This window comes from Ostrea edulis, chromosome 1 (assembly GCF_947568905.1).
Source record: "Ostrea edulis chromosome 1, xbOstEdul1.1, whole genome shotgun sequence".
Lineage (NCBI taxonomy): Eukaryota > Metazoa > Mollusca > Bivalvia > Ostreida > Ostreidae > Ostrea > Ostrea edulis.
Genome location: NC_079164.1, coordinates 28,746,417 through 28,760,151, shown reverse-complemented (window position 1 = coordinate 28,760,151; position 13,735 = coordinate 28,746,417). Strand labels below are relative to the sequence as shown.

Genomic DNA, 13,735 nt, shown 5'->3' with positions numbered 1-13,735 from the left:
AGTTCTAGGCTTTAGGAGTTTGTATTTATCACATTCATACTGGTAATAAATTTGTAAAGTGTTTAATTTATCTTATTTTCATTCCTATTGAATTCATTTTCAAGTTTCTAATCATAGTGTAGTTGGGTCATTTCGAAGTCGCCACTATCAAATAAAATAAAACAAATACAACGCGAAGTACAGAATATATGAACGCCAGACCTGCTACACATATTCAGAACCAAACTTTTAATTTAGAGATGGCATTATGTGATTTTAATACAACTTACAAGACTAATATAAAATTTAGATATCAATTTTTTCTTTGTTCTAGTAAATTGAGAATAAATGAGTTTATATGGATTTAAAATCAATGTGAATCACAATATTGTTTTGGAATAATTTGAAAAACATTAAAAATCATGTAGATCTAGGCTCAATTCTTTTTTTTTTTTTTTTTTTTGAGTTTTGCAAGTCTTTATTATCAGATAACAGGCTAGTGAGTGAGGGTAAAGTCTCCGGGAAGACCCTTTTAATCCTCACCTAGTGTGCCATGGGACACACTTTTATAGTATAGTATTTACAAAATCACATACCTGTATGAATTATCATTATAATTTTTAATGTTTTTAAAGTTGTACAAAGTATGTTATATCATACACATATAATTTGGGAAAAGTATTGGCTGTGATAATATTGTCAAATTCGAAATTTGATTTCAATGTTTATACATGTGTAAGCAAGAAGAAAATAATCCCCCATAGCTCAAAGTATTTTCATCTACTCACAAGAATTCATCATTTACCCTGTGCTATGCTACTAGGTGCTAGGATACCCCAAGTAGTAGGTTTCTAGGTCATATGAAGAAGTACGTTATTATTGCTACATAATATTCATAATGTACAGTAGATGCAAAAACCCTGTCTTATCCTCAAAGGTACCATGGGCTTCTGGATTGGATATAATTATAGTACAATAATTAGAAAATCATACTGATTTTGACTACGGATTACTCCGTTTACCTAATCAAGATATAGGGCTCACGACAGGTGTGGATGTTTACTCCTCCTAGGCACTTGAACCCACCTCTGGTATATATATCCAGGGGTCCATGTTCGCCCAACTCTCTATTTTGTATTCCTTATGGGAGTTATGAGACTGATCACTGTCCATTATCTTCACCTTTCATATATAATTGTTATAACATACTTGGGTGTTTTATTGAATATAGACGTTAATGGCAAACTGTTTAAGCTCAACTTTATGATAAACAGGATGACTTCAGCTTCTCCATCATCAACTTCCCATATCTATGTAGCAATATTCCACTATCACTTGCAGATGGTATTTATGTCCCTCAACTGATTCAATACGCAAAAGCATGTTCTGTGTATGATCAGTTTTAAATTCGAAGCAGGCTACTGACAAATACGTTGATGTTACTGGGGTTTCAACATTCTCATTTACAGTCAGCATGTCGCAAATTTTACGATCTAATTTACCAAAACAACATGTAATTGGGTCAAATGTTGTTTGACATTTATTGTTAGGCCGTTCTTTACACACTTAATTTGACTATGGATTACTCTGTTTACCTGATCAAGATATAGGGATTGTGGTAGGTGTGACTGGTTGACAGGGAATGCTTAATCTTCCCAAGCACCTGATCCCATCTTTATGTCCAGGGGTTCACGTTTGCCCTACCCTTAATTTTGTATTCTTTATAGGAATTATGAGATTGGTAACTGTTCGTTATCTTCAACCTTTCCATTCTTCCATTTGATAAGGAAACCACCATCTTAAATACTAGTATAACATACATTGCAATTGCTTAGAAAAGTGTTCCAATATCTTATTCTTTCCATTACTTGGCAACTGCAGCAAATTATTGAAATTATGTTTTAGTATGCTAGTAGTACTATCATAACTTGTACATCCAGACAGCATCATTAAAAACCAAGCCTAGCACTTCTCAGTACTTTCAGTACTTTGATTTTGTTTCTTATCATTTCAATACAGAAATTACTTAGTTCAACTTGATTGAGAATGTTCAGATTTCAGGGCCAAAAATGACTAAAATAACTTGTACCCAATACTTTTCAAAGATTTTGCTTTTTTCATTTAAAATATATTGATCACATTTTATATTTCATTTGCAAATGTTGAAGAAGTCATATGCAGTACTACATAAAACACACAAACCAACAAAGCAAATTATCAGTAGCCAATTCATTACCATCTAGTAATTTAATGGGTATCCTGATCATATTAAAAACAATAAATCTGGTGTCTAACAAGTTTGAAAATTGAATTTTTCCTAATGAGATTTTCAAAAAAAACTAAAAATCATCTTGGAACAGAAATATTTAGATTAACGTTGCTGTTTCTCTCTTTTAAAACTTACTTTGATCATATTTTGCAGGGACGATAATGAAATAATGCAACAGTATCCAACTTCAAATAATTTCTCCTGCGATATAAATGATATTTCACATGATTACTTTGATATCAAAAGACAAGTCGTCTGGGAATGATTATACGAAAAGTCTGACACAGAAATATATATAGCTGGGAACGATAATTGAGCCCCAATAATAAGGTTTGTCTCCTCTTGACATTCTGGAATGAAATTGAAATCGGTCTCTAATTTGTGTCATTATTTCGTGCATCAGGATGCCATTTGCTGGGAGAAACAATGCCTAGTCATAATTGTCCCACATTAATATAACAAAGCTGTTTTTCAGTCTGCATTTTAAAAGGACAACTTAATTATTGTGCAGCAGAAGTTTGTGTCATACACAGCTTTTCGGGACTATTTGTCTTTTGATGATCAGTCTCCTGTCACAAGAGCTTCTTCTGGCTATTTGTTTGTAATCCCGCTGTTTTGATGATGAGTCTTATGTCACATGCAGAGTCTGATGGCTATTTGTCTGTTATCCCACTGTTTTGAGGATGGGTTTTGTGTCACATGCAGCTTCTGATGGCTATTTGAGTGTAATCCCACTGCTGATCAATGTGATTTTACATTTCTTGACTGCTGAGTATGTCAATGACAAACTGCTTGCAATGAAGCAATGATTAAAGTGTAATGGTGCACACAGCAACACTTCAATTCTTGCCTAGATTAGGGTCCCATTTTCCCATAGTTAAACATCATTCTATGCTGTAAAATTCATGAAGAAAATGCTATAAAAACATCAACGAGGGCACTGACAATGGTGCATCCCCTTATCATGAGTGTTTATAATGACAAATAATTTTGACCTATGACCTTTCAACCAAAAAATTAATATCTACAGCTATCATCTCTATTGAAAACTGAAGTTTACAATCAAAGTCCTTTATGATGTGTCCACATCATTCATATATTTTATGACTGACTATTTGACCTTAACTAATGACCTTTTATTCACAAAAACAACAAGAGGTACTGAGCAATGCTCACTAAGAATACCCCCCGCTTACCCCAATCTCCCAAAGGGTGTTGGTAATAGGTATAAACTACCTCTTTTCTGAGTGTAAAAAACAAATGGCATGACAAACCGAACCATATTGCTACTTCGATGTCCAGTGCGCGTGACCTTTGACATTTTGACCCCAAAATTGATAGGGAACATCTTCATCCCATGGGTAGTCCATATGTAAGATATGGTGACTGTAGGTGGAAAGGATAACGCTTTAGAGCCCGGAAACCATATTGCTACTTTGATGTTCAGTGTGTTTAACCTTTGACCTTTTGACCCAAAAATCGATAGGGAACATCTTCATCCCATGGGTAGTCCATATGTATGGTATGGTGACTGTAGGTGGAAATTTTAACGCTTTAGAGCCCGGAAACCATATTGCTACTTCGATGTCCAGTGCGCTTGACCTTTGACCTTTTGACCCCAAAATCGATAGGGAACATCTTCATCCCATGGGTAGTCCATATGTATGATATGGTGACGGTAGGTGGAAAGGATAATGCTCTAGAGCCCGGAAACCATTGCGTCTACAGACGGACGGACAGACAGACAGATGGACAACCCGATTCCAGTATACCCCCACAACTTGTTGCGGGGGGTATAAAAATGCATCTTCCTCTCCTAATTTACCATCTCTTAATTAGTCTGTAAAAACTGGTTATATATAAAGTATTCATATCTCTGTTATACTTAATTACTAATTACCTTAACGTATTCACATTTGACAGGTATTATTTTCTACCCACCAACCAATTCTGTAGCGAGTGTAAGACTATCAAGAAATGCAGACACTCAAAAGCACTATAGAGTCATAAACCATTAAAAAGTGCCATTTTTACCCAATTTACAGATGAAAATTAAATCAAAATAACACTTTTTTCATCACATTCCAAAATTTTCTTTATTTGCTTTGGCCATTCAAATTAATAATATATTATCTATTAAACAGATTTATTCAGAAATGTCAAATGCCAAAATTCTCTTCCTGATGCTATTCATCATGTTCAATTTATTGCCTGAATAATATGTTTAGAAATAATAAACAGGAGGACATATGCCCCTTATATATTTGTGTACTATCAATAGAAATTAAGCCATGCCTATAAGACTGAGGAGGAGGCTACAGATCAGTGGATCCCCTAGTGATTATATTCATCTTTCATTAACATTGGAATTCTCCTGCCTGTTGAACACTAGAGAGAAATATTCAAGCACTGCAAACATCCCTGCTTCCAGCAGTTTGAGTGAAAGTTATTCTCTGTTGGTCAGAGTGGGATCACACAGTGTTCTAAGCATAACATTATTTGTACTACTATGTCGCTTGGGCAGTACAAATTTTCTGAGCTTTGTTGACATTTGATAAAATATTGAGATTCTGTGACAATGGATTATCCTCCTGATTATCATGGTGAGTCCAAATACTGTCTTCACTTTATTCATTAAAATCAGTTTAAATATAATCAAGAAAAAAAACCCCATTTTTTTCAACCAATTACACTTTGAAAATGCTGCTACTTTACTGTAGGAATTGTAATGTCAGACAACTTTGTAAATTTATTTCTTTACATAGCTTCCCATCTTTCTTTATTTCCATCATTGTTAGAAACACTGTAAATATTCAGTGTTTCATACAGCTTTACATGTAAATAGTTTCACCAAAGAATTATCAGTGAAGAGTAAGGAGTTACAAAAATAGTTCCAATTACCCACAAACACATTTTTCTTGTCAAGTTGTCATGCAAAGATTTTTTAATATAAAGGAATATAAAACTTTCCTATGAAACTTCAGCGAACATCTTGATTCATGAAAAGATTTAATCTGCCTAGTCCTCAAAAAAAGATGGGACAGTAAATCTTCATTAGAAAGTTGTATTGGTGTCCATCAGTTTGCCACCTTATTGAATTTTGTGTTTAATATAAATATGTGATTTTGAGTTTAATAACCAAAAAAAAAAAAAAAAAAAACCCACTGCAATACACCTGAAAAACAAACAGGCCAATGTGCCGCAATGCCAACCTGAGCGATCCGAAATGGTTAAACATAACAACTCTACATTACAATTATTAGAAACAATAGGTATTCATAAAATACACATATATACTGCAAACTACTGTAGTAATGTGAGGATGCAGATTTGTGTCACTTAAAAAACAAATTACTAGAATTAGTACCTAAAGCTCAACAAAATTGAATTTTTGTATGTAATTGAACAACTTATATATAATCTTGATGATATTTAAATTACCATTTAGAATAGCAAATAACCAATTTTACTGGAAATAGTTCTCAAAAATTAAAACAAATGGCTATAGTCTCATTTTCAATAAGAAAATTATCGGACTGAAAAATATCTAGCAGTTTACAAAAAATCATTCTGTGTTGTCTATAGTTGTTCATTCTGGACTTCAATTGAATGAAATATAATCTTTATTTCAATTGTGGCTTTAATTTTACAGATTTTACAATATTGATTATTGAAAAGATTTTATAAAAAGATATTTCCAATTTGTGTATATTACAATGTAAAGTTTCAGAAACTGTTTACCCTTATCCCTACCCCTGAGGAAGTCATTTCCAGTTTACTCTGGATATACTGAAGCTCAGGGGATCAACCTGAATTGTTAATTTTATCCAAAGTTGAATATAACTGATGTTGAACTATATAAATAAAGTTAGTGGGGATTTATTTTTACTTCAACATAACAGATACTAACAATTCAATATAAGCAAGTTCAAATATAAGTGGAGCAGACTGTAAATCAAACCAAATCTACATGAGGATGCTTTCATTTTCATTTGACATATTAACATTTTGCTTTTTCTCTTTGAGTACCTTATAATTGCATCTTAAAGAAAAAACTGCAACCCCCCCCCCCCTTCCTTCATTGCCTCTTTCTAAGCTCACAGGCCATCATTTGAACAACTTAAATCTACTCTATGTGATGATGCTTCTGCCTAAGTGTTATAGCTCTAGGTACAGTGGTTCAGGAAACTAAGCCACCTCATATTACTGCTTCCTAATTCTCTACCTGGCCATTTAAACATCTAATAGTTTGTATGAAATCAAAAAGTGGTTTTAGAGAAGACTTTTAAAACAACATTTCTTTTTTTAAGAGCACGTGGCCCCTTTTTTTGAACAAACTTGAATAAAAGTTTGTTTGAAACTGGTCCACTGGTTCTAGAAAAGAAGATTCTTAAAATGTAACACCGAAGTTTAATTCTTTTCAGAGGGTGTGACCCTTCGTTTGATAGAACTTAAATTCCCTTCACCCTATGAATGTTTTGTAATCTGTAATTATGAGAACAGTAATGCCAACAATGGCTGATGACAGAAAATTTTTGGTCAGAAAAAATATTCCACCTATTGTTGACATGGAAAGAAAATTTTCCAATAAATTAATCTATACTAAATAGGAAACATGGAGAGCTGATATTAGACAAAGATTATTCTCCCATGGGAGGCTTGATTGGAGTGCAGAGAACATTACAGATTTTGCAAATTACAGACTTGGGGAAAGTATAATTCAATAGGGCTGAGTCTGAAAAACACATTTAATGACCTCCCCAATCCATTATAAAGGTAGATTTGTGCTTCATTATTTTTAAAAACTGCACTTTTCGAAAGCTAACGGGAACTTAAACAGTGTAAATGTTTAGACAACACACAACATGAGTTCCAAAAAGGTGAATTTCAAGAAAATCAAACCCTTGAAAATATGCACTCCCTTAGGCCTTGGCATATAAAATCCTAATATGTACTACAGTCCTAAGTTCTAGATAGAAAACTGCATGAGGAGGTAGCTGGAAAAACCATGTATATGTATACCCTATGTGGATTGGAAGGGGTAAAAGAATATGTTATACAGTAAATGCTCTGCAAAATTTGATAAAAAAATTGACAATACTTGCTCAATCTCTAATAGGAGCACATGAATCTCTCAAATGTCTACAGGCCAAATGAAAGCTGAATCTGGAATATCAAAATGACTGAGATCTAATTACAACTGGAACAGATAAGATGGTTCTGTCATATTTCACATTTAATGTAGTGTGAATTGACAGGGGGGATAAGCACTGCCCAAATATTCTCTGGCTCGAGGCTGGGATGGCTATCTTCGTTGATCTCAATATTGACTGAGTTTAGACACTGATGGGGTCCTGTGCATGAATTAATCTGGTTTCCAGCTCTTTCTAAATTCCATCTGGGAGTTCACATCAATTCTGATTATCCCTACCTTTCTGTTGGTTTAAAATTGAAGTTCTTACCCTTTTGGGTTAAAATGCACTGTTTTTCTGATCCTTTTGGGTTAGAATGCACTGTTTTTCTGATCCTTATGGGTTAGAAAGTACTGGGTTTTTTTCTGCTAACATTTATTAAGAATGCTGCAAAGAGTTTCTTCCTTTTCTCAAGTGCATATATGTAAACAGACAAACTTAAATTGTCAACAACTTGGATTTTCAAGTTTCCTATTTCTATTGTACATACAAAATGCAATAAGCTCACTGCACTCTGACATGAAGGAGTTGATGTAATAGGATGACAATAAAATAATCAAGATTAAGAATTGCATTATATGATAAGTAATAAGAATGTCCGAATTAACCAGGTGTTGATGCTGCATTATAATTATAAAATGTGTCTGAATCAAACAGATACAGAATGTCATAAAAACAAGAGGACCACAGGCCTTAACGGTCACCATGAGTACCATATAGCCCATAAATAGACCTGTCAAGGAGATTAGGTACATGTAGGTTAAGGCTTCATGGACATCATGACCATGCATTCAGTTTATCTTCCACTACTGTGGAAGTAAAGAAAAGGATTTTTTTCTAAAAATTAATGCATTTTAACTGTATATGGCCATATTGGCCCCACTCTAAGGCCTAAACCTTTAACCCAGGTGCCATGATTTTCACAACTTAGGTAAAGGTCCTCATGGACATCATAACTATGCATTTAGTTTTTCTCATACATATGTGGGAGGAGAGAAGATTTTATAAGATTTAAGACATCTCACTATATGTCCATATTACAACTGGCCCCACCCTAGGGCATGTATCCCTGACCCAGAGGTCTTGAATTTCACAATTTAGGTAGAGAGCTTCATGGACATTATAACTATGCATTTAGTTTTTCTCATAAATGTCCCAAAGTGGAGAAGATTTTTCTAAGATTTAATACATTTTCAGTGTTAAAAGAGCCATAGTGGCCCCACTCTATGACCTAATATCCCTAATGTCAGCACAGAGACATCAGTTACAATTCTCCACTCCCACCCAACACACATATCAGATGTACAATTCACTATCTTAATCTTAATGATTATTGACATTTATTGACCAGTGTCCATCATGAGAAACTTTTCTATATGTATTTGTTGATATGACTTATTTTTTTAGCAGATCACGGAAACTTTAGTCTGGGCCTGACAGACAACTACCAGATAGAGGGCTATCCCCCAATGGAGGGCGGCATTCACAGTGTAAAGAACAGCGTTGAGACTTATGTTTACCCTTTCTTCCTGTTCCTGGGGACAGTGCTGACCCTTCCACTGATTGTCCTGATGTACAAATTCAGTTATGTTGTCTGGTCGACCTGTTTTTTCATGGCTGTCACTTTGGTCCTGGACATGGTTCTACTCTGTGTTTACTGCGGAAATGACTGGTACCTACAGGTGTATCAAAAGTCCCTTAGCATGGAAATAATCTCCATGTCAAACGCTTCCTGTAAAGTGTACACGTTTCTTATGAGTTTCATCAATTATCTGTCTCCCTGGGTCATGGTTGTGATCACTGCTGATGTATATATTTCCATGAACTATCCTCATCGTATCTACAGAATGTGCACTCGAGAACGAGCGAACGCCACATTGTTACTGATTGTGGTTTTGCTTACATTCATCAATCTTCATCACTTCTGGACCTTTGGACTGACAGAGAAGAGTGTGGACATGTATCAGGTCGTTCGTTGGTGCCATCTGACTTACCAGGACCGTACAATGGAGGTCTTCACAGAGAAGGTTCAGCCATATGTTGACTTCCTTTTCACAAACCTTATCCCCTTTCTTGTGACTTCCATCCTTCTCCTCCTCGTCCTTTGTTCCTTCTGTTTGCGTCTCCGCCACAAACAAAAATACGACATACACCATCTAAAGGATTACTTTCTGGAGGTGGAGGCTTTGCTCCAGATGCGTTGTTTGGCAGTAATTCTATGTGTGTGGTTTGTTATTGTGTTTCTATGTAGATCAATGCATCAAGTGTTGTTTTTAATGTTCCAGGATAGTGATATTTTGGATTATGATACTGTTGTGACTTTACAACTGACAAACAACCTGCTATTTTACTCCTTCCTAAGTTGCAAGTCTTTGCTGTTTTATCTACTAAGTGCTAAAATCCGGAGGTACTTATTGCAGTGCATGATCAGTGTGTACCAAGCTGTAACAGGGCATTCACAAAGGTACAAAATACAGCAGCAGTCACAAAACCTCATCCAGGAACCGGAGGATATAGACACTGAAATTAGAATATCCACGGATGTTTTGGATACAACAGACACTGAAGTCAAAATATCCACAGATGTTTTGGATACAACAGACACTGGAATTAAAATATCCACTGATGTGTAGACTACAACAGGCAATGGAATCAAAATATCCAAAAATGTTTGGATACAAGTGACACTGGAATTAAAAATATCCACTGACGTGTAGGGGATCATATTTAGGATATACTACAACACAGATAAACATTATCAGATACTGACATGTAAGATTGTGAGACAACACTAGTAACATAGATTACCTACAGAAAGACATTATTACAACATTAACACAGCAGCTGCCCAAAATAATATCTAAAGAGAAATACATCTGATGCCTGAACTATCCATTGTGTAAAATGAAATATATCTAGATGTAAAGGAATGTACTACAACTGAAAATGACTTAACATGAACAGAGATGTTAGTCTCAAACTATCCTCTAAACCACAAAGACAGGGTCATCTAGTTTCAAAGTGAGCTATGCTTTTCTGTTGTGAATAGGAGTCTTTATTTTTGTCCATAATAAAACAAATATTGCGTGTCAATATAAAGCAATGCATAGAATACAAGTGAAGTACAATCTTTAATTTTGCAACTTTGGTTTTAGCAGCATACCTAATAACTACAGACAATAATTAAATATGCTGCTATGTTATACTGACTGTAGTTAAAATGGCTACTATGTCACACCATCTTCACAAGTCAAGGGTTATTGATTCGTTACCTCGCACTAACCCTTGACATCAGTCGCTATATAAAAGTTGGGTTCATTAGACACAATCCATATAAATAAAACATCCAATGAAATCACTGCATCTTGTTATGGTGTACATGAATACAAATGAAGCGATTTCATACTGCTGTATTGATAAACACGCGCAATTGTAATATTTACACCATTAATTACATTTATTGATAGTAGATCAAGTTTGGAAACCTTTTTTGCTTAAGACAATATTGCTTAAACGATTGAAATAGCCATAACTGTAGATATCAATACATATGTTTTTATTTGAATCTCTCGCTTCACTTTGTTATAAACAGAACCGCATACTCATTGGTTCCCACTCTTTTGTGGAAACAATCAGAATGAGCCCAACTTTTTGATAGTTAATGATGTCAAGGGTTAGTGTGAGGTAACAAATCAATAACCCTTGACTTGTGAAGATGTGTCACACTGACTGTAGTTAAATATGACTACTGTATCATGCAGACAAAATTTAAACAGCACTACTATGTCATACTGACAATATCTAAACATTGCTAATATGTGATATTGATTATAGTTAACGATGATCACTAAATCAAGCAGACTATAAAGATGGCTATTTTGTCATACTTACTATGTTTAAAGATGACTACTTTTAAAAGTCATACAGACTATATTTAAACATAGCTACAATGCCATACAGACTACAGTTAAACATGGGAAATATGTATTACGGACTATATATAGTTAAAGATGACTGTAGTTATAGACATGGGAAATATGTAATACAGACTATATATAGTTAAAGATGACTGTAGTTAAATATGGGAAATATGTAATACAGACTATATATAGTTAAAGATGACTGTAGTTATAGACATGGGAAATATGTAATACAGACTATATATAGTTAAAGATGACTGTAGTTATAGACATGGGAAATATGTAATACAGACTACATATAGTTAAAGATGACTGTAGTTAAATATGGGAAATATGTAATACAGACTATATATAGTTAAAGATGACGATGACTGTAGTTATAGACATGGGAAATATGTAATACAGACTATATATAGTTAAAGATGACTGTAGTAAAACATAGCTACTATTCTGTATCACTCTACTTTTGACAACTGTGATCATTTCTTGGAATGAAAATCAATCTCTGAATTGAAGGGTGACTACAGTCATCAATTTGATTGCAGCAGGAACTGACCAGATACCAACTCTAATCATGCTTCTTGACTTTTATAATGCACAGATGTAAACTTTCACATATTTTCTTCAGTTATCATTTCTTTTTTAAACTTCCGGCCTAATATTGTGCGATTTTAAAACAATGTAGTTATAAATACCATGATCAGAAAAATGACTGGGTGATGTTGATAGACTAATTTGCCAAGTTTATTCTGATGTTCCTTTACCAACACTTAATGGCTCCCCATTGCCACAGAAAACTTGTAGAACGTCCCTACAATAAATTTTCTCTATTGATCCCAGTAGCAGACCCACACATCACATAAATTCATTATAGTCTTTTTGTTCTGCAAGAACAAAATGTTGCAATCTGTTTCTGGTCTACGTTCTTTTTATCCAAGCTGATTAGAAATCATGAAAAGATGGAGATCACGGGGACACAAAATAAATTAACTTAGTTCTAGGAGACTAAGTTGCAGAAAAATTAAATCCACAAAACCAACGATTTTCATTTGCTTGCTTTGTCTGAAGATTAACACAGCAAACTTTTATGATTTTTATGACAATATAAGCAAAATTTGTAGCAATATATTTACAACCAGGGGTCCGTGTTTGCCCAACTCTCTATTTTGTCTTGCTTATAGGAGTTATGAGATTGATCACAGTTCGTTACCTTCACCTTTCTTCTTACAAGACTAATGAAGAAATCATACTCATAAGTCCTGATTAACAATTAGCAGACATTTTCCAGACTATACCAAGCTGTATTTGGCATCAATGCTCCAACAGATACACCAAGCCATGTACTACAAAATCTAACAAACTTGGTCGTTATTTATACTAGAAGGACTAACAATAACATGCATACAAATGTGCACATTCAACACGCCTTTTTAGATTAATATTTGCACAAATAACTTCTTCATAATTTTGGTGGGTCTCTTTTTTGTGTTTTTCACAAACCCTATGTGTCCTATGGAGATTTATCATATACTTGGTAATGATTATGCAGATTCTGCACTGTAATACGGGTGATATCACAATAGCCAATATCAATGAACAGTCCAAAATCCATATCACATATCAGACTAGCGTACTGGAAATTATGTATTCGCTCGTAATAATCAGTGTATCAAAGTTTTTACCAAAGTAAATCAATGTATCAAGGTGTTTACTGTAGTAAAACAATATATCAAAGTTTTTACCATACATGTATCTTCACTGCAACTTACCAAAGCAATGAGACAATGTTTTATCACAAACAATAATATCTCCTGTGTAATTGCTAGTCAAGTTTTGATTGGTTAACAAACTGGGCGTAAATTTCTATACACTCTACTGATATCGAAGGTAAATAATAACTAATAATACACCTACATGTTCAGGAAAAATTTGTGGTATTTATTCTTCACTTTTTATTTTGTTACCATTTTAATGTATTCAGTATATATATGTAAGACTCTAAAGTGTGATGGTCATGCCAAAGTGCGATGGTCACGCTAAAGTGCGATGGTCACGCCAAAGTGCGATGGTTTGCGCCAAAGTTTGATGGTTTGTTAACGTTACGGACGCCAAAGTGCGATGGCCACGCCAAAGTGCGATGGTGCGGAGTTCAGTTACGTTTGTGACGTCACGTCATTATGATGTCATTCTTAACGTCTTTCAAAATATAAACCGAAGAAATGCAACACGGACGACAGCAACGTCAAGGTATACAAGGTTGAGGATAGTGAGAACGGCAAAGTACATTTGTTGTCCAACTATCTACTTCGCCCAAACATTCTTTAATTCATGAACATTTATTACTTGTGACGTACACGTATTAAAATCCTCGGGAT

The 13,735-nt window shown here is 34.4% G+C and overlaps 2 protein-coding genes across 9 annotated transcripts in view; one reads left to right on the top strand and one right to left on the bottom strand.

The window, feature by feature from the left end:
• Positions 1-13,735, bottom strand: part of LOC125663899 (RAB11-binding protein RELCH homolog) — a 90,398-nt gene that overhangs the window by 31,244 nt on the left and 45,419 nt on the right. The window lies entirely within an intron of this gene.
• LOC125663903 (uncharacterized) overlaps positions 1-13,735 on the top strand; it is a 31,467-nt gene that overhangs the window by 9,342 nt on the left and 8,390 nt on the right. Inside the window, exons 1-2 of one of the 5 annotated variants that reach the window (XM_056161142.1) lie at positions 4,576-4,851; positions 8,851-10,570. In XM_056161142.1, the coding sequence (XP_056017117.1) occupies positions 4,827-4,851; positions 8,851-10,073 (1,248 nt within the window). In that variant the 5' untranslated portion in view covers positions 4,576-4,826 and the 3' untranslated portion in view covers positions 10,074-10,570. Of the gene's footprint in view, positions 1-4,575; positions 4,852-8,847; positions 10,571-13,735 lie in introns of those variants that run through there. The other 4 variants (XM_056161118.1, XM_056161102.1, XM_056161054.1 and 1 more) reach the window with 4 other exon arrangements.